At 35.9% G+C, this 23,065-nt stretch overlaps 1 protein-coding gene across 1 annotated transcript in view; it reads left to right on the forward strand.

Annotated features, from left to right (window-relative positions):
• Window positions 1-5,578: 5,578 nt before the first annotated feature.
• The window catches only part of PLD5 (phospholipase D family member 5), a 198,377-nt gene continuing 180,890 nt past the window's right edge, over window positions 5,579-23,065 (forward strand). Inside the window, exon 1 of the mRNA XM_035320752.1 lies at window positions 5,579-5,614. Coding sequence (XP_035176643.1) covers window positions 5,594-5,614 — 21 coding nt within the window. The 5' untranslated portion in view covers window positions 5,579-5,593. The remainder of the gene's footprint in view (window positions 5,615-23,065) is intronic.

Below are 23,065 nucleotides of genomic sequence, written 5' to 3' on the forward strand. Positions count from 1 at the left end.
TTCCATTCCATTCCATTCCATTCCATTCCATTCCATTCCATTCCATTCATCTCTTAGCCTTCTGATTCAGCCTCAGATTCTTTGTATACCCTGGCATTTATTTTTCTTCTCTCTTCTGTGTTTCAATAGTGCTGCATTCAACAAATTAATTTCTATATTATATGCCTTTAACGTGACCTCTGAAACATGATTTCTGAGTGAAAAAGTAAATATTTGCTAAAGTGCCCCAAGCATTACATATTTTAACTGTTAAAAATGTCATTTTGTGCTTGATGTCATCCAACTTTATCTTTCAGCCTTTTAAGATTCTTTTGCTTTCATCTACTAGGCTAATGATGTTTTCAAACTATTTCTCATAATATTTATGCACTGTGTAATCATCTTTTGAGTAAACTGAAAAGATCAAATCCATAGAATCCCTTTGTATCTCTTCAGCTCTTCTGGAGTATGGTTTCTTGGCCTGTGGATCAGAGAAGTGGGATCTTAGAACAACCTACGAATACTAATCATAACAGCAAACCGGACTGGCTGTAAGACAGAACTTTTAAGTTAAGAACTTTTTAAGTTTAAGAACTTTTAAGAGGCATCCACAACATTAAATAACAGCCTCTGAGGCACTGATCTCCTCCTATTACCATGCTCCACATTCCTCCACATGTGGACACAGGTGGAAACTGTATTATAACCTCAGCTGCACCGGTGTCATCTCTCATGTTTCCCTTTTACATGTTTCTCTTTTTTCAGACTGTTGGTACATGTATTCATTCTTTTGACTACACCACAAGAACATGTTTATCTGATCATCTACACTGTTTACAGGAGGCTTTTCCAGTCACTTCTTCCAAGGACGGTGATCTCTTTCCAGTTTTTCCCTATATTCTTGCCCTAGAGATACGATTTTATATGTAGAGGTGTCTAAGAACCATGCCCTTTTAACCAAATTATTGTCCCTGTTTCAAAAGTCTGCCTTCATTTTCTACCACCTTCTTTACCTTATCATTGGAAAACAGGTCAAAAGTAAAAATGTGAAGTAATCTGGGGCCAGGATTTGATTCCTGAAGGGAGGAATCTAAATCAAATCAATGGAATTGATTCTAGTAGGGCCTACTGGGATTCTGCTTGAGGATCTTGGTATCCATTACATTTTAAAACCTGTCACTGGTTTCCAATTTCTTTAATGTATGCAGTGTTAATATTGTATTGATTTGGTTTATTAATTTAGCTTTTAGTGAAATTGCATCACTTCAACAAGTCTTAGCTATGCTTCTATCTGCTAACCTTACTACCTTATGAATAAAAAAGATGTCTGTTTAGTTTGACTGAAGTTATTTCTTCTAAACTGTGCCATAAGAGTGGCTTTGTAGTAATCACCAAGGAAACATTTTTATTCTACACTGTTTGTAGGTAGCGGAGAATTTTAATGAATGAATGAATGTCTTATTTTTTTGTGAGACCATGAAATCAAGCTACCACTTTTTTCTTCTGTCCTCTGACTTCCTTCACCCTCAAACAAGTTTTTAGTTGTGATCTGAAATTAATGGAGCACTGAATACCTGATTAAAACATGTTCTCTGTGAAGACTTTTAAATAAGCAGCAGAGTTAATGATTACATTATTACATGTTCATGGATTCTCAGTGATATGTGTAAGAAATCATTATTTTTAGGTATCACATATTTTATCTACCTGTAAGTATTCATCTAACCTTATGCAATTGTTTAACTTAATTTTTAAAAGAACAGATCAGCATACTCAGAGAAAATACGTGTTTTCAGATCTGCACACAAGTTCCTCAGATTTTACATGCCCTGAAACTACAGATTTTTCGTTGTTCTCCTTACAGACACCAGACGTATAAGCATACATTTTTACAATGGTTGTGGTGGAGGATATCTTTGTTGAGAAAAATGATGGTAGATGGTACAAAATAAACATTAAAGGAACTGAGATCACATATATATGAACTCTGGAGAGCATCATCTGTCAGTATTGTGACATTTTAATGAATTACTTAAGATAATTGATGCAATTAAAAGATTCTAGCCTGATCTTTTCTGTAAGGGTAATCTTCAGTTTAAAAATACCTAATGTAATTGGGTCATTTTTGATGAAGGACAAGTGTTAGATTATGCCAGTACTTTGAGGTTAAACAGAGACTGAGGTTTCCTCAAAAGATTTAAAAACACAGGTCTCAAATTTTAAAACAAAAAGACTCTAGGAGTTTGTGGTGGTTTTCTTTTTTGTTTGTTTGTTTTTTAAAGATTCTACAAAGGAATCAGCCTTTAGATGATAATATGTTTATGTGTTTTGGCAGATGGGTGTGGATAGGGGGTTTATGCTCTTATGATAATGTGAATTACAGGACCCTGTGCTGAAGTCTTCACTTAAATCTCTTATTGCAATCGATTAGGCTCAATGCCTGGTCTAATTTTTGGTTTTTGTGAAGGTGCAAATACAGCCTCATTTACATAAAATACTTCAGCCTGTAAAAGATATTGGTATGAATGAGGGAGATGAATTTTATTTGAACTCTGAAGTTCCATGGTTTTAGGCTTTTTAAATATATTTCTAATGTTCTAATTGACAGTGTTAAACAAACGGAAAGGTCTAATGTTGACTAAAATCTACTGTAAATTTCCAGCAAAGATATTGCAATTCAATGGCTTAAATTGCTGGATCATATTTAGAAAGCAAAGCATTCATATTCTGGGAAGGTTATCCTTTCCTTCAAAATTTCTATTAGTTATTTTCCATCATGCAATTATGGATTAATTAATTCCTAACACTTTTAATATATCAATGCTTTGTAATGGTTTTAATTTAGCAAAGAGGAGGTACAGTCCATTACACATAATTAACGTTGCTGCTATGAATACATTCACGGCCAGTGTCAGGGAGGTCATTTAGATTATAGGAACAGTCTCTAATCATTGCTCGGCACTCAGTTCTCCTGGGCATGTATGAACTGCAACAGCATTTATAAATCCCTTAGTGCACTTCTCAAGGATCCTGCAAGCAGCATTGGATTAGATTTTGGAAAAAATACTCTTGTTTTACAAATACTACAGTATTAAATATTTTCAGTTTGTACTTCCTGAATGCCAAACAACAAGCATGACATGAACAATAACATTTCCAAAAGCTAAAGTAGAACTACAAGCTTTGAATAACTTCTAACACAATTTCTACAAAAGTGATGGGCCAAACTCAGCTGGAGTATAGTCTGAACTTCACCAACTTAGGAGGCTTCAGACTGCTTAGACTAGGGCTGAATGTCTTGCAACACAGTATTTTCCCTAGCTTGGCTAACATGTTAGTTTTAAAAATGTATGCATGGTTTTAGTTTGAGAAAGCAGTGCTCAAACTGTGCGAGCCCTACAGGAATTCAAGCAGCATGAAATGGCAGATTGACAGGGTTCACAGTATAAGCCACGTCCTGATTACAGAAGGATGCAGAGCAGTCAACATTATCACATTTGAGGCTGTGAAATTTAGAAAACACATGTAAATATTTCTTCACCATCAGAAATCAAACTAAATTCTTCAAGTAGACAGAACTTAGCTTTCTTTCAAACATATTTTATATTATATTTTGGTTTAGCTTGTCTGCATTTAGAAATTTGGCTTTCTTCATGCTTTGTATTTTAGCATTGGGAGCCATATCTCAGTATTGAAATAAACTGATAAAGAAAAAACGTTTAAAATAAAAATGTCTCACACTTAACAGCCATCAAAAATCAAAGTCATTGTCTCTCGTCATGTTTCTACACTCTTTGATATTGCACAACTCAGGGAAAAGTAGATGATTAAAAAAACAAAGGCTCAAAATATCAGCTATCACACTGTAATGTGTAGTATTCATCATGAATGTTTTATACAGGAGATGTTCAGCAGTCTCGCTGATTCATTAGCTCGGAGTTGTGCAATACCAAGTACAGAGCTGGCCTCATTTTCATAGGTGCATACAGCTTATAATGAAGTCTGTGTAATCTTGCATTTGCTGTACTGTTCTGTAAATCAGGCCAGCAGCTTTCGATAGGGATAATAACTAAAAGGAGAGTGGTGATATGATGTTCAATTTCTGTGATAAATAAGCTTGAATGGAAGTAAGGACATATTGCTGCTGCTGAATGGTTCTTACACTTGCTAATGAATGTAATCAATGAAAATAATATTCTATAGGAAAATCAAAACAAACAAAAACACCAACATACATGTATGTATACATATATATATATATATATACTCATATATCCTCTAGCCCCAGTGCACACTCTGCTTGTTAATCCACAGTTCCAGATTACTGTTTTCTACCCCCTCAACCATTTTCCTTCAAGGCCAGTGATTCTAGTCCAGAGTCCAGTCATAGTCACTGCTATTTCCCAGGGCTCCCACTGTGCATCCCTGCTCTTTTTCTCCAAACTGATAATCTGCACTTCAACTCCTTAAGCTACTTAAACCATATTGTATCTCAACAACTCTGTGGCATGTACATCACACCTTGTATTATTGCAACATCTTGAACCAGCAAGGCAGTTCCTGAGCTGCTGTTACTGCAGAAGCAACCCTTGCAGCTCCATAAAGGTGCTGATCCAGAGCAACAGCTTCAGTTATCACTGCAGTTGTAAAGCGTATTAGAATTTCTAGTCCTTACCATGCCTCCAATTCTCACATCATCCTGGCAACATATTTCTTATGCAGTGAAAGAAGCAAACAAATTGATTTACCACTTCAATGAGATATGGGTAGTTACTAGGTGGAAACTTCGTATACAGATTACCTTCAGTTTTGCAACCCTTCCTCCTTCTCTGTGGAAGTGGTTTGCTGTTTCTTGGGGAAAGAGGTGGAGTTCCAGCCACTGCTCCATGGAGGTTTCATTGCTGTTACCAAGAGAAGTCACATCCCCAGCGGGTACTGCAATACACACGTGTTGCCTTCCCCCTTCTCAGAAAGCTCTGGTTTGATGGGAGTTGAAGCAGCAGTAGGAGAATTTATATTCTCATTTTCCCCTATTACAGGTACACAATTTTAATTGTTCATCTTGCTTCCAGATAAGCTGCCAGCTGCTGGGAGAAACATGTTTCCTTCAGAGAGATGAAGAGCTTTCTTAAAATTGGCGTTATTTTAAATGTGTGTCATTTGGTTATGTAAAAATCTAACCAAGCAAGAAAGTCGCATTATTAGAAGTATTTTTAATCATTTAAAATTCATGCATACATATTCTGAGTGCTGTCTTTTGTTTTTTAAGAGGTAGTTATAAAAGCAAAAACTAGTCTCATAATTTGTAGAGCACTATGAATAACTGAAAAGAGTGAAAAATATTTTTAAAATCACTGAGGAGATTGTTGTTAAATATTGCCAAGCAGGAACCACCATAAATTGTATTAATAATTCTCTTATTAGTTATCTCTTATTTGTCAAAATTATTTGAAAATACTAAAAGTATGTTACTATAACAATATAACCAAAATTTTTAGTTTACACTTGTTCAAACTTTTTCCATATGCCAGTGTCCAAGCTGCACAATGGAAGGTGTTCAAGCCAAAATGTACAGATCTTGAGCTGAGACAGAATTCTACCAGAAAAGGATGACATGTTCTCTCCTGATGTCCAGGTCAGACTCTTTTCTGCTTCTGCGCCTTTTCTGTTTGTCTTGTGTTTTACTACCAATACTGTCTGGATGATGGTCCAATTTCATAGACTATTATGAACAACTCTCTGGCAGCCATCTCACCTTGGATCTTCCTTGTTTCCAGGCAAGATGATGTACAGTCAAAGTACTTATACACCTTTCACCCACTAGTATTTTTCTGATGCCTCCAAAAATTTGTCCAACATCCTAGAAGTGACCATTCAGAAGCATCTAGTGGTCCTTCTGAGGTCTGTAATTACACGGACCTCATGAAAGGTTGTGGTTCTGACCCTGTGACTTTGCAAGTGAACTACACAACCATCAGATCTTGTTGGTGCATTTCAGACATCTGAAGTATATATGGAAACCTGCTGGATCACTGGCCTTTTGGGCACAAGCTAGTCCAGCTTCAGGCAATAGCCTCCCTACAACTGAAGCACCCACTGCTTTTTCTTGATCCTTAGGACAGGGCCTGGCCTGATTAAGATTATGTCTTTGGTCTTTGTTTTCCTACCTGGTTTCTGTCTTCCTGTTAATTTCCCCATGGAGCCCTGCCTATTGTCTCCCTGTTGGTCCTAGTCTAATTAACTTCTAACATAACCCAGATGTCTCTTTTCTTCATCTTCATCATACCTGTCACTAATCCAATGCCCAGGATGGTGCTCTTATAACAGGAGGATAGTCTGGTGGCTTGAGAGTATCATTTCCAAAATGTCTGTCTGTTTCTGGGTGGTGTGGTGAGATTAAAATGATTGGCTGTAACCTTTGAACAAGGACTATGCACCTACGTGGTAAAGTAGGCCATCAATCTTAGGCAAGCATAAAACAGAAACAGTGGTAGTTAAAGAATTTCAGCTACGTGGATCTGTTTGGCTATCTGATGTGGATATGGAGTGGGAGATACAGGTCTGGAAGGAGTAGGTGGGATGAGTTTTGAAGTGAAATTTATCTGCTAAATTCTTCTTGCTGCCTCAAAACTGAAGATGAACTGTGCTTTGAAGACTGGGAGGTAACAAATAAAATAATACACTTGTCAATACTTGGGAAAAATAGATTAATTACTGGATACCCTAGAGCAATGCATAAAGTCACTAGCTAAATTTAATCATCTAAATTAAGAGGTTAGTGTGGAATTCATCTCACCGAACTTCAGACATTTACAACATATGCTGTAGTCATATACACTTAAGCAAGTCACTTGAGGCTTCTCTTTAAGGTCAATGGGAGAAGCAGAAAGTGATTCATTAGGCCTATTTTAGACAGCCAGTTTAGAAAGAGATTTACTCCCTGTTTCTTCCATTGACCTAGAAGAGGAGAATCCAGAGACCAGCTCAGCTCTTCATACCTTCTTTTGTTCAGACAAATCTCACGTTGATGTTCCTTATCTATTTAATACTCACTAGGCAAGTCAAAGGAGAAAACAAATTTAGGCACTCCAAAGTGTCCTCTTGCTCACTACTGATTGCACAAGAAAACCAAAGAAGACTAGATTAAGCATTTGATATTGATTAGATATTTGCAAATTACACAAATGAATTCGTCTGGCATCATTTTAACTGTATGGTGGCAATCCAAGAAGCAGGAGTGTAATGCTAATTATATTGGTTACACATATAGATACTGTTTAGATTGCTTATAACTAGAAAGGGCTGGATTCAAAACAGACAAACAAACCTGGAACTAAGGAACTATGTAAATTGACAGTGTGTATGACAAGCAGAATTCAAGGAGTAGGAACTTTGGCTACTTTAAAGATAGATTAACATACGAAAATAAAGATTTTTATCACAGATATCGATAACTTTGAAAAGAGTAGATCAGTGGCTTAGATATTTTTTTAGATACATTTCTTTTTAAATGGGTAATATTAATTTCAGTCTCAGAGTGAAGGAACTGAAATTTGTTTCAATTTGTGTCTTTGGATGTTCATCATGTTTTTTTTCTGTGTGTGTTTATCAGAACCCTGATATTATTAATAAGAAAATAAATGCAACATTTTAGGATATATACAAAAAATACACCCCACCCCAGTGCTGAAAAGTAGTAAATGAGAGTTCAGATAACGAGGAAAAAATAAGCAGATTATATAATCATGTATAGCATTAGAATCTTCAAAAAATAGAATAGGAAAAAAAAAAAAAAAAAAAAAAGAACGGGAAAAAAAAACGGTGGTGCATTTGATGCTGTTAATATGTGCTGTAAAGTTGAATTGAATCTCAAGCAGAAGAGATTGGCTTGAAAGCAAGTGATATACGCTTTTGGAAAACAAGTTTCCTGGGAAGACAATGACCTATTAAAAGAAGGATGTTAAGCAAGAACAGAATTTTAAGCAGAAAAAATACCAATGCATATTTAAAACTCAGGTGTTCCAAATAGAAGGATCGCTGCATTCCAATAGTTTTATCTATCTGCCAGTGTTAGTGCAAGTATGTTCTAAGAGAGCCAAAAACAGGGATCAACAGGTTTATTTTCCTGTGTGTACTTGCTGCTTCAGGTGTTCTTTCCTGGATGTGATACAAAGCAAGCATGGTTTGAAAAAGATTCTGGAAGTGACATTTGAATAGCATTTTGGTGGCTTCTAGAGCTTTTGAACATTCTAGATTGTCATGTAAGATGTAGTGTACTCCACAGATCAGCAGTGAGTGCGCTATCTTCACTGCAAATATGAGCCAACAGTGAATTGACTGACATACCATGTTGAAAAATAGTATGCATCTTGGCATAGAAATTTGGACTGATTCCAGTTTTCCCATTGCTAAGTTATACTACAGCATATCCTCAGTATGCAAAAAGGAATTTTTAGCATTAGCCTTATAAAACTGAGACCTAATATAGTAACCCTATATGCAACAGGGTCTCCTCTAAAGCCCTTATCAAGTGATTGTCAGTCAACCTAAATTAGGAATTCATTCTGTAATAGAAACATTACTACAGAAAGAATAGGATTTTTTTTTTTTTTTTTAAAAAAAAAAAAAAAGGAACTGTACAGTTATTTTGGGAGGCTGTCCCACTGCACTATGATAGTTTAGAAAGAGGTAAAAATATTCTTTTATTTTTTCTTTATTTTTTGATAAAGAAAAATGACTGGATTAATTCATTCATTGTCAGTCTTAAAAATACTGTACTTGCTTCTGACTGCATATTCTGCTAGATAGCTAGTCAAACATTTTAAAGGTAAGAACACTATATGATATCAGCAGTCCCAGGAGTTTCAGAAAATCTGTATATTTGGAAAGGTGAGGGTTGAAGGCATATACGTGTACAAAATGTCACAAAATCCCTGTGTAGCCGAGCACATCTTTCTTATCTTTGAGGTCAGCTAAGGTGGTGCACTGCCTTTTTAGTAAGAAAAGCATATTTTTATTTTTTGTTTAGATGCAAGGATTAAAGTAGAAAGGTACTAATTAAAAAGTTATATTGGTATTTTAAGGATAGGTAGGTTTTTAGTAGAAAACTATTAAGATGAGAGAAGTAGTAAGTCCCCTGCCTCTCTTTGAGATTCTGGGTGTGAAAAGGTATTTTATTAAAGACTACAACGGAAAAGCAAAATCTAAGCTTATGGTGAATATAGCAGAAAATTTCTGTAAGCTGCTCCGCTGGATATACAGGAAAAGGTACCCATGATAAAGACCACCAAAACCCTCCATTTCTGTGGGTTTAGAGGTGCTCTGGGGAGGTCAAAGTCATGATCCTGAACATGAACTTGTCAGTCTATAATGAGACTGAATCTTTTATTGATGTCCTTCTGTGGGACAGGAATTACGATTTTATAATGCTATAGAATAATCTTTTTTTTTTCTTTCTTTCTTTTTTTTTTTTTTTTTGTATTCATACAGAGGATATGAAACTGGGATCTGCTTATATTTAGTGTATGCCTTTGATGCTTTGAATTTTTTTCTTATTCTACTGCCTGTAATGTCTCCAGACTAAATGAGTCGCATACATTAGAATATAAGGAAGGCTGGGGTTTTCTCCCTACAAAAAGCACTTTGAACTGAAACAGCCTAAATCTAGGTCAGTGCCTGAAAAGAATCTGCCAGCACTTCACATAGCTTCTAACATTTATCAGCGATAAGTGTAAAAACTTGACCTACAAAGCCACAGCTTAGCTTCTAACTGTGACCAGGGTGAAACCACTTCTACATTGCAGTTACTTTTTAATGGACCCATTTTGATCACACCCTCCAGATGGAGGATGTCACATAGGTGCTGTCTTTTCCTGAAGCTTGAAGCTTAAAAAACCTAAGGATTTTTATTTTTATTTTTTTTTAACGGATTCTTCCAGCTCAGAGCAGGTGGCTTCTATGACCTGTGTCATCTGAATAGTTCACCTGTCCCTCAGCATTTTCCAGTAAGAACATAACTTGAATAGATATTGTTTAATAAATGTTTCAAATTACCTCTGCTGATCTCTACATATTTTCTAAAACAGGTGATTCAAGAAGTCTAACAAATGCTTTCCATTTTTGCCCTCTAAAGCACATTTATTGCTATTTATGATTTGTATATAGGTTTTTAGCATATAGCTATTTTGCAACATTAATTACAAATAATTACAGTTATCCAGTAGAACTATCCAATTTATTTTCTTGCTAAGGACAAGTGCAAAAAAAAAAAGAAAATCAGTATCATTAAACTTAATTTCACCCTTTACTTATTCATAATTTCCTATTTTATGTATCTGGTTTTTCTGCTAGATATTTCTATTAATAGAATTCATAGAATTTAAAGTCAGATAAATATTTTAAATGTCTGCTCAACCTCTTAGGTAACACCAGGATAGAATCCCTGAAAATTTAAGGATATAATTTCTAAAAGAGATTTCAGAAGGATAAGAAATCTGATTTTATAAGCTCCATTTGAGTGCATCTTTTAGAACAACATCAATCCTAACTGCAGGTGATGAAGTTCATGTTCCATGATGATTACTCTCACTGTCTCACTATTATGGTGTCTTTTCCAGTTTGAACACTGCTAATTTTAGAATTCAGCTCTGATTCAAATTCTGGCTATCTGTAGAATCCCCTTCATCCTCTTCTTGTCCTCATGAGCTTGACATTCTATGAAGTGTAGAAAGCAGGTGAAGGAAACTAAAGGCTGTTGAAATGTGATAGAGGTATGTGTTATGATCTGATGAAAAAGCTTCCTAAACGTCTCCTAAGAGTTGGTCTCAGCCCTAAATGAATCCTCTTCCTTCCCTACCAGGAACAGCAACAAAGGTGTTTATAGCTCCCTCTCTTGGCGAGGCCAACTTTATTTTTTATTTTTTTACTAGGTACTTGGGCGATTTTGAAACTGAAAATTAATTTATACCATTGTCATTTAATTATTCTCATGGGGATAGACATAATATACAGTGTTCTTCTCTGAAACAAACAAACAAATAAACATTATTTAACTGAATTAGTTTCCGAAAATTAATGGCAGCTTCTCACATGGATGTACAACTGTTCAAAATCAAACTCTAAAATAAAATACAAAATTTAGATAACATCAAATCCAGAAGGCTGCTATTTTTCCTCATCTAAATTCCATTTGAAATTATGATGCTCTCAAATAAATGACTATTTATCCCAACCTGCCCACTATTTGGGACATTAAATTGTATTTTGATGTTTTTAAGTATTTGAAGCTCATTTTATCTTTTCAAAAATCAGAAAGCAGAAAGATAGCAATTGTGTCATACACAAAGGTGTCACAAAAGTGTCAGTTACACAACAGATTCTATGAAGATTTTAAAGAAATGATGACTTTATCATTTGATAAGGCCATATGAGAGTAGCAACCTTCTGTTACTGTATTGACACAAGCAAAGATAGTTTGTTGATGAGCACCTACCTAACTCAGTTCTTTTGGAACTGATGAACCTCTGCAGAGTGTCTTCTGATAACAGGGATGATAGAAATAGATATTGCATGTCAGCATTCATATTTTGGTTCTGGGATTTTCAGAGAATCATGACAATTGCTTTTAAACTAGATGACATGAAAGGTTTGTGTCTTCTCCATTCTCCTGATCAGGTGTCCCAGAAGGCTGAAAGCTGTGTGGCTCTGACTCCTTGCTTTAGAGTATAATCACAGACCTACGGAATAATACAAGCCTGCTTCAGGTTGTTATTTGTTTTATACTCATTTTGCCTTTAAAACTAGCTTCTTTAGGGAGTTGCCGTCTAGATATATAAGGAGCTCTCCTTTCTGAAGTATTTGGAGACTTTCTATTTTTTTTATATCAGCTTCTTTAGTGAAACTGCAATAAAATCATCTCTAGGGGAAAAAATACAGCAGCTTCCTATTTTCGTTTCAGACAGATACAGGTATCTGTAATAGGCATGCATAAACACAAGCTACTATGCAGTAACGAAAGTCTTTCAAACTATGCAGCTGAATACTACTACTCAGCTTCTCTGCTTAGTTCTTATTTCTTCTTATCTTTGTCCTGTAACTGATAGTAGAGCCTTGATGAATTCGGGTGTTCATGTTAAGCTACTTCATGATGAAAGAAAGAAAAGTTGTTCTGATTTCATATTAGCCATGTCCGTTGCACATTGGTGTGGATGTCACTTCCCAAATTCCACCTTGCTATACAAATGCACATTTTCAGACCATGACAATTCATTTGTTTATGGATTTCCTATCAAAACAAGACAGTAAAAGTAAGGGCTGGGGGGTGGAGAGGGAAAGTGTTTTACAGAAGGAAAAATCAGAACTTGCTGACTTTTGAAATACTTCTCGTGTCTGGAAGCACAAATTATTTTAAGGGTCATAAAGCAGGGATGTGTGCTGTCTCAACTAAGTTGAATTATCATTAAATGACAATTGCTTTCCCCCTTCCCTTCCCTATGGCAAAAATCTTTCTGGCCTTCACACAAACTCCTGGAACACACACTAACTCCTCATAGTCTCATTGTTTTAACTGAATGACAAATTCGGAGAAATAATTGTCCATGGAAATGGTATACTGCTATGTCATTCTCAGAACTCTGTTCATGAATAATAACTTTTGATAGCTTCCTTCTAGTTTTCTCTTAACTTGTCAGGAGTGAAATGCTACAGCAGTGCTACAGGTTGAAAATATAGAATAAAAAATATTGTAGATGATGATCTAAGAAACAGCCTGAAGAGCAGTAGAGAAATGGTCTCAGGAAACAGTATGTCAGGCATTATTCTGATGATTTACCTGAGTGTAGCAAAAAGACCAGTAAGGTGATATGCATATTTATTTATTTATTTAGAATGTCCTAATGTTATAGGAGAACCATTATTCTCTGCTTTCTCCCTGCAAAGCCTCTGTTTCTGAAAAGTACCCTCAAATTTACCTTTGCTTCTGCACTTTTCACAGCACTCTTTTTTATATTTCACTTTTCCTTGTTCATGCTAAAAGCAACAAGAGGAAGAGAACGAAGGTGCACTTTTTATTACTTCTTTTGGAAAAAGCTGCAGAAATGTACCTCTTTTTTTTTTTTTCCTTCTTTCTGGCCTTCCAGACATGCTCAAATTTAGAAGTGCAATATTGAACATATCTCTTTTGAGGATTAAATGCTACAGCTGAGGCAACTTCTCAGATGAAAGTGCCTCTTCTTTCTCTGACAACTTTGGTCCCTGAAATGAATTGTAACATTTTGTCTTCCTCCAATCTAAACTCCATTTCTGGTATTGTATCCTAGACTAACACATATTCTGGAGTTATTGCTATGAAGGAACTTACTTGGCTGATAAGAAATGAAATAGGCTGATTGTAAATGTGATGAGTACCAATAGATTTCTAAGCATGAGTTTTTGCAAGCCTCAGTTCTGCTTCTGTAAAGTACTGCTGGTGGTCAGCTCAGATGGGCATACAAAGCAAATTCAGTTTGTTCTCCCCATAACGGCAAGTAAAATAGAGAAAATCCCCAGCAGACCAGATGATTTGACTCAGAAACATTTATTAATTCTTAAGTGTGCTTAGAAGATACTAAGCAAAACAATCAAAATCCATTAGCTATAGAATATTGTTAATCACTATAGAGAACATTTTATATCAATCAGTCCTAGGCAAGGAAGAATAAATATATTGGGAATACTCTGTAGGAGACTCATTTCTGATGGCAGGTTAGTAGCACCCGCAGCTTAAATAAAAATAATGGTGCATATTTTTGTTGCAACTACCTTGACATAAATGGCATTATACTATGGATAAAAATTGATGTTTTGTATCTTAGTCATCTTTTCAGACATCAGTATTAGTATTAACTAGAAGTAGCATCAGTCTGTAGGAACTCACCTGAACTGGACTGATTAATGTATATTCTTTCAGGCTACCTCTCCTGACCCTAGGAACACAAAGCAGTTCAGCCTAGTGACAGCCCAATTTTTGACATGGATTTATGTGTTGTTTTTCCTGATTTTGTTTTTATTTATTTTACTGATAACAGCAGCAATCCCCAAACCTGTATTATGGCAAATGTGGTAAAAATTTGTTTGGCTATACGAGGACAAAGAACTATCCAGGAAGCTTGCAGGCTTTTCCCAGGTGCTGAAGTACATCTCCCAGCAATGATGCCTGTTGCTTTTCCTGACTTTATTTGATGAAATAGTTTACAAAAGAGGTTGGCAGAAAGACGAAGCATAATCTTAAACTATTTGTGCACCTGTACACTGAGGGTAGCTGGAGACCAGACGAAGTAATTAATAAACTTGGGAGTTACTTGGCTACTTGATTCCTTCGTGTAGAGAGAAGATGTAGTAGTCTTGAATGAATGCAAAATCCAGTCCCCTTTACAGAATCTTACAAGATAGCATTGTACTTTGAAATTGCAAGAACCTTCCCACTTAACCCCCAAACGGATTCCATTATGTATCGTTTTGCTCTCAACGTCATTACTGGATCGATGGGGCTGCTGGCATTAATACAAAGAGCAGCCTGTTTTTTTATCTGAATTTACTCCAGTATGACTTAAGCCTGATAAAGAATTCATATCCCCTGTGGCGTTTGGAAAGATTACTAGGTTACCAAACAGAGGAGATGTGGTAGTCAAACCTGCATCAAGAAAACAGGAACATCTCTCTGTTAATGCACTGTCAGCAGCAGGGGTTTTTTTTGTTTCATTTTGTTGTCTTTTTTTCCATGCATCTGTAAGTCGTCTGAGTTTACATGAGATGAAAAGTAAGACATGCATGTTTTTACTACATACATCATTAATATTTGTCTACTTAATGTGAAAATGCACATAAAAATATCTCTGCATAGTCAAACTGTTTCTGTTGGTTTGTTTTTTTAATTACAATGGATACTTGGTCATGTATCCTAAAAAATGTAGGGGCGATAATTTCAAGGATCAGAACACTGGTTTTAATTAATTTATCTCATCTAAATACGGTCTTGAAGAGTTGGAAGAGAGCCTTCCCTCCTAACCAGTCATCACTAAGACCACCAATGTAGTGGCTACTACTTACCACAAAGGAGAAAACCCAGAAGTACCACATAATGTTTATATGCTGTACTTTCTCTGGATAAAGCACTTTTAAAAATGTATGTCACACTATTGGTCAAACATAAGTGCCAGTCTGATGCTTTTGCAGCCTGCAGCTTGCATGCTTTTCCTGCCAAAAGGCAAGAAGTGTCCTGTGTTTCGAGTAGCCTGAGCCTTCCACTGTGTTGGTTAGCAGCCAGCAGCTCAAAAAGTTGGACACCAGAACTGCACTTAACTGAGAGTGCCGTTCGGGGTATTCTTGAAGCAGCCTTGTACAACTATAGTCTCACAGGCTCATTTCTATCTTGTTATAATATCCTCGGACTTGCAATGTTAATGTCATAAGACTTTGGAAAAATTAAATCAAAATACATACTGAAATGTTTTCTAAACAAGGATATGTCTCAAGGATATGAACCAGAGCACTGCTGTAGCTGACTGTAGAGGATAGTAGCAATGAGGAAACCAGAATGTTGCTGTGATGATCTGGGGTTTTAGTCATTTGTTTTCCATGTGTTTTTATCGCTCCAGGGAAAGAAAAAAAAAATAAAATAAAAAATCAGACAGAACCAAAACACTGCAATTTGTATTCAGAGGTAAACAAATTTGCTTTCCTTTAGCTAAAATGTATCAATATCTGCATACATAATCACCAAAATGTAAGAGAGAGAAAGTTTCTTACTAACGGAAACTCTACTTCACTGCTGTTGGTTTTATTTTTGGAAAACCTGTTTGAGCATCATTTGAAATGTTCTTTTCTCTTGATTGAGATGAGTAAGGGATTAATTTAACCGTGAAAGGTGGGTTTATGTGTTGATTATGTCTTGGTCTGCCTGAAGATCAGGCAAAGGACTTTAAGAAACAAGGTTATCACAAGACCCATATTTAAAGAGCCCAGTTCAGCCTTTTGCATTAAATCCAACCAAGAAAAATGTTATGGCTTTGGAGTTCCATTTTTTTTTTTCTTTCTGTGTGTGTGAATCCAAGAATGTATTTAAGTGCTAGTGGCATTCCTGAGTGCCATGGAAACTGCCAGACAATAGGACTGTCTGTTATTAGAAGCTTCTGTAGTGCTTGCTTTTGAGCATGTTATATAGCATGTTCTTAGATATGCAAGGTGTCTGGTCAGGACAGTCAGGAAGAAGTTAGGGAAAATACCTAAGAATTATATAAGACCTTTCTAATGCAGATATTTGCTTAGCTTGAGTCACCTGATATAGCAGAATCCTCAGCTTTTCTTCTGACTGAAGGAGAGACCAACCCGCTTTTTGAGTTTTATAAAAATTGCAGAGTAACCATTTATGAGAAAGGAGAAATCATTTAATGTTCAGCTCCTGAGGTATGTGGAAAATGCTCTGCAACTGCACATAATTTCCAGTGTACAAGACTTCATAGTGTAGCAGTTCACTAAACTGGGCTTAGTTTTAATAACATGTACAAACAATTGCTTCACTTCATAAAGATTCCAGCTACTTCTCATGTTCTGTTGTTAGTTCCTGATAAGCCTCACTTAAAAGACAGTAATGAAATCAGTCCTATTACAAATTAGAGGTAAAGTACATGCCAGTATAGAAATTACTGAAGAATCTCAGTACTGTCAGTATCTTAAATTATCTAATATACCGCTTCAGTGAATATTTTCCTACCATATTTTTCATCTGGCAGGAGAAATGCATAAAAACCTATTGAGATGTAGTGCCATGCATAAAAGATATCAATGATACATTCAGTGACATTTTAATTCAACCATTTTTCTGATGCTAGTATTACTGAACAGTTTAACTTGAACAGAGATTAGTAATATTGTTTTAGCTAGTCAGAATGGACAGAAAAGATACATCCTGCAGCTTTACCCAGTCCCACACAGAACAGAAAAAATAACTATCTTTGCAAATTACTTTTCCATAATGACTTCAATTGGTCATTTTTGACTGGGGAACGAAAACTTTTGCTTGTGCTGTAACTGGTGTGCATACCATGCATACTGTGATAGGAATGGAGGGGAAGACAAGGGAATGCATAAAACTTTCAGTGTCTTGTGACCAGAAACATATGTAGGACAATGATAATGTGACCGTGGACATGTCAGCAGTCCCTGCTTCCATCACTTCCTCTGTACATCTTCTGTAAGTGTGAGAAACATTTTTTGTTTGTTTGTTTTGTCAATTCAGAAATACCACTGTGAGTTAGAGTTATAATTTGTCCATTATAAGAGGCAATGCTGCAACTGCATATGTCATGGTTGTCCAAAAACCACAGTTCTTTCCCTATAGCTAGAGATGTCATCACTTCCTTGAGCATTAAATCAGCTATGCTGGATGGAAAATGGCAGGATGAAAAGAGAGGGAAGACATTACTTTGTATATTCCCTGTTGATCAGTCCTGGGGGAGGCATGCATTTCTGATATCTGTATTTGGAATCGTATGGGTTAAATCATGATGCTGTCCAGAAGTCCACAGAAAATATAGGCATATTCTTTCAGAAACATAAGGAATATGCTTAGCAGAATATACAATAGTTTGTAAAATATTCATATTAAACTATCTTCAGTTTGAATAATAAATATTTCTGACAATTTTTATTGCATATTACTTTCTGACAATACAAAAAGTACATTGACATTCAAAAATCATATCTTTGAAGACTTCGAGGACAATACAAAAAGGCAGTAAGTGCCTGTTTATACTGATCTCCATAAAAATGGAGAATAAATGAATGGAGAATTGTGATCCATTCTGCCTAGGAGGTCTTCTCCTTGTGGCCTGCAAAAGAATACTGTTAATCATATATGAAATAAGAATTCTGGAGTTCACTGCAGAATAAGATTGCCTCACTTTCTCCCCTTTTTTTTCCGCCCAGCATAATGTATAGTCCTGTGCAATCACAAGGAAAGAAAGTTAAGAAAATTTGGGGGTTAAAATTGGAACTCCTCTGAGATGGTGTTCTTAAAAGTATAATTTTACGTTGTATATCAGGAACCAAGAGTAGACAAAAGGGACTTTTCACACAGAAATAGAGTATGGTTACATCCTATTCATTCCAACTTGCATGTAATTGTGCATTTGTATTGTAAAACAATATAGAGGTTTCTTGAACTGCAGTGTAGTGTGATTATTAGTCACTGATCAATCATCAATAGACCACCCATTTGAATATCATTTATGCATTATTAAGTGTAAAAATAAAAGCACTTCTAAGACACAAAAAGTCACTGAAGAAAACTGCAAAAAAACATACACGTTTTTATTTCATTAAGATCCTGAATAACATTTTAATTGCTTGAATAGGAATTCTATTTATTACAGTCCAGAAATGATCACTTATGTCATTACAAGTTCTGGCTATTTAGGAAGTGGACAGAAGCTCAACTTCTGCACAATAACCTTTCCCCTTTCTGACTGTAAAGTGGATGAAGATGAATGAAAAGAGGAAGGAGAAAGAACTGCTTTGCGAGATTGTCATCAATCTGTCTTCAGAAAATTCTCACTTACTTTGAGCTTTTGACCTCTTTTGTCCTGTGAAGCTACGTCCTACTTCCTCTTTTGCATCTTCAGGGCACCAAAAGGCTCCAAAAATGGGATGGAAGCTTGGATGTAGATGTTAAGCTCTGTGTGTTAAAATTAATGGGATCCACAGAGAGGAAAGTGCCATGGGCAGCAATGGGAATAAAAGTCCATTTGCTTTCCTTTTGCAGGAAGAAAAACACAGCAGCATAAAAAATGTCCTTCCTTCCTTCCTTCCTTCCTTCCTTCCTTCCTTCCTTCCTTCCCTCCCTCCCTCCCTCCTTCCCTCCCTCCCCCCTCCTTCTCTCCTTCCTTGTCTACCTTTCATTCTTTCTTGGTCCCATTCCTCTGTGGGAGGCCGAAAGGACAACAGGCAGCTTGAGGAATTTGCTATCAGTATCTTAATTTCCAAGCTTTTCTGCCTAGTAATCCAGCTCCGACAGGGTTTCTTCTCTGTTTTCAGGATCTTTCCTGCTTGTGTTGTTTTTCAGTGTGTTGTTTTTCCTCTGTGATACCAAATGTCCAAGTAGTGCCAAGCAGCAAATTAGCAAATGTTTGATTTTTTAGGGCTGGCTCTGTAACAAGCTACTGTATGTTTTTATCACACCATACAAAACTACAGAAACTATAGTTACACACTGCAGCCACAGATATAGCATATTGCAGCTGATTTCCAAGCCCTAATGGCAAGCCATTCTGTGAACTAGAAAAGTATCTGTATTGTTTCTTATTCCTAAAACAGACACTCTGGGAAACCACAATTCACTCTGTAGAAGTACTATCTATAGGCTAATGAGTAAAACAAAAGCAAGAGACTTAGAAAGTCTGTATGCTATCCAGAAAATAAAATCTTTTGTGTTATTATAGATAAAGCAAATCGTGTAAAGAAGATGAATCACAATATATCCCCAAATGCCAAAATTCTCTGTAAAATTACCTTTTGTAACCATTTCCTGTTTTTCTAAAACTGTCAGGTGCAGATGGGTCATATTTTCAAGGTTTCTCCTACAAACGTAAAAGGCTATTCTCCTCCCTCCCCCAAATATGCAAAATAGAAAATTCTCACATTTTCAGAAGCTATTTTTGATTGGATGATTTCCTTGGTTGCTCTTTTCTATTGAGTGTTATGAATGTCATTAGGTGATCTTACAAACTGTCATGGGGTTCTTGACATTTCTTTGTAATTTGGCCCAAAGGTACTGAAAAATGCTTCACACCTTACTGTCTTTTCTCATATGAGGAATTGGACTCTATGAATGAGTAAAGCAAACAATATCCCTGCCAGCAACAAGTTTTAACAGATTAGAAAAGGATATACTTGTATGTGGCATAGGAAGTCTATTTAGGATCAATTTCCTCAATTCTCCTCTTTGGAAAAGACAAACACACGCATTTTGTTTCTTCAGGGTTTTATCTGTTTACAAACTTTGGAACTTGTTAGAACCTGTCACTCAAGGGCACTTCAGACATTTTAGTGTGCAGCCATTTTGCTAAAAGCCTGTGGTGGAATACCAGAGTTTGCTTTCTGGGGTAGTGAAATAAAGGATGTCAGGTTAACTATTAGTCATTAACTTAGCAACCTTTATTCTTCTGATAAAACAGTCCTGGAATTTTGGTTGGAAGTAGTGGCAAGCCTTACATAGTAATGACTCCAAAACTTACTTCTTCCAAGGATCCTCTGACATATAAGGAAATTTCTTGCATTCATAATATTTTCCATGTGGTTTTAAATACCTTTCCCAGGATACTATTTCTCCTACATGCCTTCCTGTATCTTCCTTGGCTTTCACTTCTAGGTCTTAGTGAAAAGAATTGATTCATTGCAGCTAACAGTGGGCTATGAATTATACAAACCATGCCAGAAAGACCCAGTGAACAAAAAGGGTATTTCAGCCTGCCAGAATGGTCTTGTACATACCTATGAGTGACTGAGAAGGCAAGGAGAAGATCAGGAAATGTCCCGCTAAAGGTGATAAGATAAAAGAATAACAGAATAACAAGGAGAAGAATATTAAACAATTGTGTCAAGTTGGAAAATTTTGAGATGCCTACCCAAAATATAAGAACAGATTACAGACACAAAAATACTGTGATTAAATGTTAAAATAACATTTAATGTTTAGTAACTGTTCCATAATTTCAAACTGTTCAGCATGCTTTTCTTGTCTCTATTTTGAACTGCTTTGCAGCTTGTGCTATAAGAGGAAACTAAAGAGGTTGACTGTTTTACTAGATTTGCAAGGTATTTTTATTATTAATAACTTAGTCTTTGAAGATATTATTCTGTGAAGAATTGTTCAAAATGAATTCTTTTTGTACATTTTCATAAATATGTTGGCTTCATTGCATTATTGCTACAGAAAAATCAATCCAAAATTCTTACAGGAATTTTTCCCTTTTTACCTGATAGAACTAAAGTATAATAAAATTCAAATTGAAAAGATGCTTTGAAAATGATTGCATTGAAAGATTGCATTGAAATTGATGCATTGAAAGATGCATTTCTACTCTGGAATCGAATATAAGTAATGACATTCTCATCTTGCCTTGTGGATCTCTCACCATGGCAGACTGAAAAAGACTGGTTATAGTTTGAACAGAGAAACTCCACTTAAGGAGATCCTTGCACAGTAAGCATACAGGTAAATGCTATGATATTCTCCCCATCTTCCCTGTTCTCTCCAAGTCCCTTTTTGCCATTGTGCAGCTAGATCACTTGGTCATGCTGTTTTATTTTTAATATTTTAAGAATGTGTGAATTTTAGAGATCCTCATGAACTTAGTTGGAACGTTTGCACGTTAACCTACCTGCTTCAGGTCTTTCAGCTTCTAGTGGGGTGTATGCTGTGCTATAGTAGCACGTTTTGCTTATATGAAGAGAATTGAATATTCTGTAGAAGGGAAGTAGAATGCTTCAAATTCACTGGAAGACAAAAGAAAACCACAAAACCAGCAATATTGTACCTACTAAATACCAAGATACCTTTTAATGCATGAATCTTGCCTACCTTTTACTTAGGACTGTCAAAATTGCAAATGTTTTCTGCATGAAAAAGTCCTGCTGACAGAAGAAAGTGAAATATGTAGATGAATGTCTATCTCATATGTGCTCATCTTTAAATCAAGGCAGTGTGTCAGTGAGCTGCTTGCTGCACATCTCAGAGCTTAATCTATTACTTCTTGTGCAGTATAGAAAAATATCACATGCACCACAGTCACTTTTCAGTAAAGGGTTATGCAGTACATCTTGAACATTCATAGCAATTTCTAGACTTTGCAAATGATCAGCATTCCACTTCAAAAAAGTTAATATATGTATTTCAGTATACGAAAGATTGTTGGAATTTTTCCTTTCTAGAGTACCATATACAAAACATCTGATGACTGCACTTTCTTCCTTACCTGTTTACAGCTGTTCTAGGAATTTAAGATACGAAATTTTTCAATTTCCTAGGAGTTCTTATTCTGACTTTTTAAGAAGACTTGTTTTAATCCATTGAGAGTGTTCATAAGAAAAATAACTCCTCCTTTAGAATACATTTGATGTGGATTTTGTTAGCATGAAATATTATCCATACTCCCTCATTCAGCCTTTGTCTACCAGTCTATCACCCGAGTGAGGATACAGCTAAGGGAGGATGAGCTAAGACTGTTTCTTTAAAGCTGTGGGTCTAAAGGCAAAATATATTGTGTTTAATTATGTTCATCTCATCCCACAAGTTCACATCGTTCATATAAAGTAAGACTATCCTAAGTTACGAGGAGCTCACAGACAGATTAATTCCTGCAGAATTGTAAGCAGGAATGATCCAGCAAAATGTCTGATCACCTGACCTTAACACAACTGCACATCAATGAGCATATACAAATGCATAAAAATAAGTATGAAAAAACTGCTTTTCCGGCCAGTTCCTGCATGACCACTTTAGAACGTATTAAATGCCATATAAATATACACATTGAAATAAAATATTTACTTCTAAGGCAGGGGAAAAGAATACATCATTCAGGCTTCCTCATTTCTCTGAAATGTGAAATACTATGTATGTACATATATATACATTTTAGTCTTCAAAGCAGCTATTGATGCTCTTGGTGGAAACATCTGTCAGAGGCAGAGGTTCGGCAGCTTTGACTCATGGCCGCTAATACACGAAACAACATAATTGAGCCAGCTGACAGAGTCCCAAGATCTCCATCACAGCAAAACTAAATATAACACTATTTAATGTATTTATATTGTACCTGTGCTATAATGTATACTTGTTACTGATGAATGCTAACCTTCACAAAGCTTATTCTAAAATCTTAATCTTGTATGTAATCCCTACAGGTCAGTCAAGCTTATAGAATATACACATATTTGTAAGGTTGTAGTTCCCCATACTTCAAACTGTTCTAAATCCAGGCTGCTGCAGCCACCCCTTCAGCTCTCCTGCACATACATTGTCTTCCCCTTCTGTTCTTCTGTATGTAGCTAG

The sequence above is a fragment of the Oxyura jamaicensis genome, chromosome 3, assembly GCF_011077185.1.
Source record: "Oxyura jamaicensis isolate SHBP4307 breed ruddy duck chromosome 3, BPBGC_Ojam_1.0, whole genome shotgun sequence".
In the NCBI taxonomy this organism is placed as follows: domain Eukaryota; kingdom Metazoa; phylum Chordata; class Aves; order Anseriformes; family Anatidae; genus Oxyura; species Oxyura jamaicensis.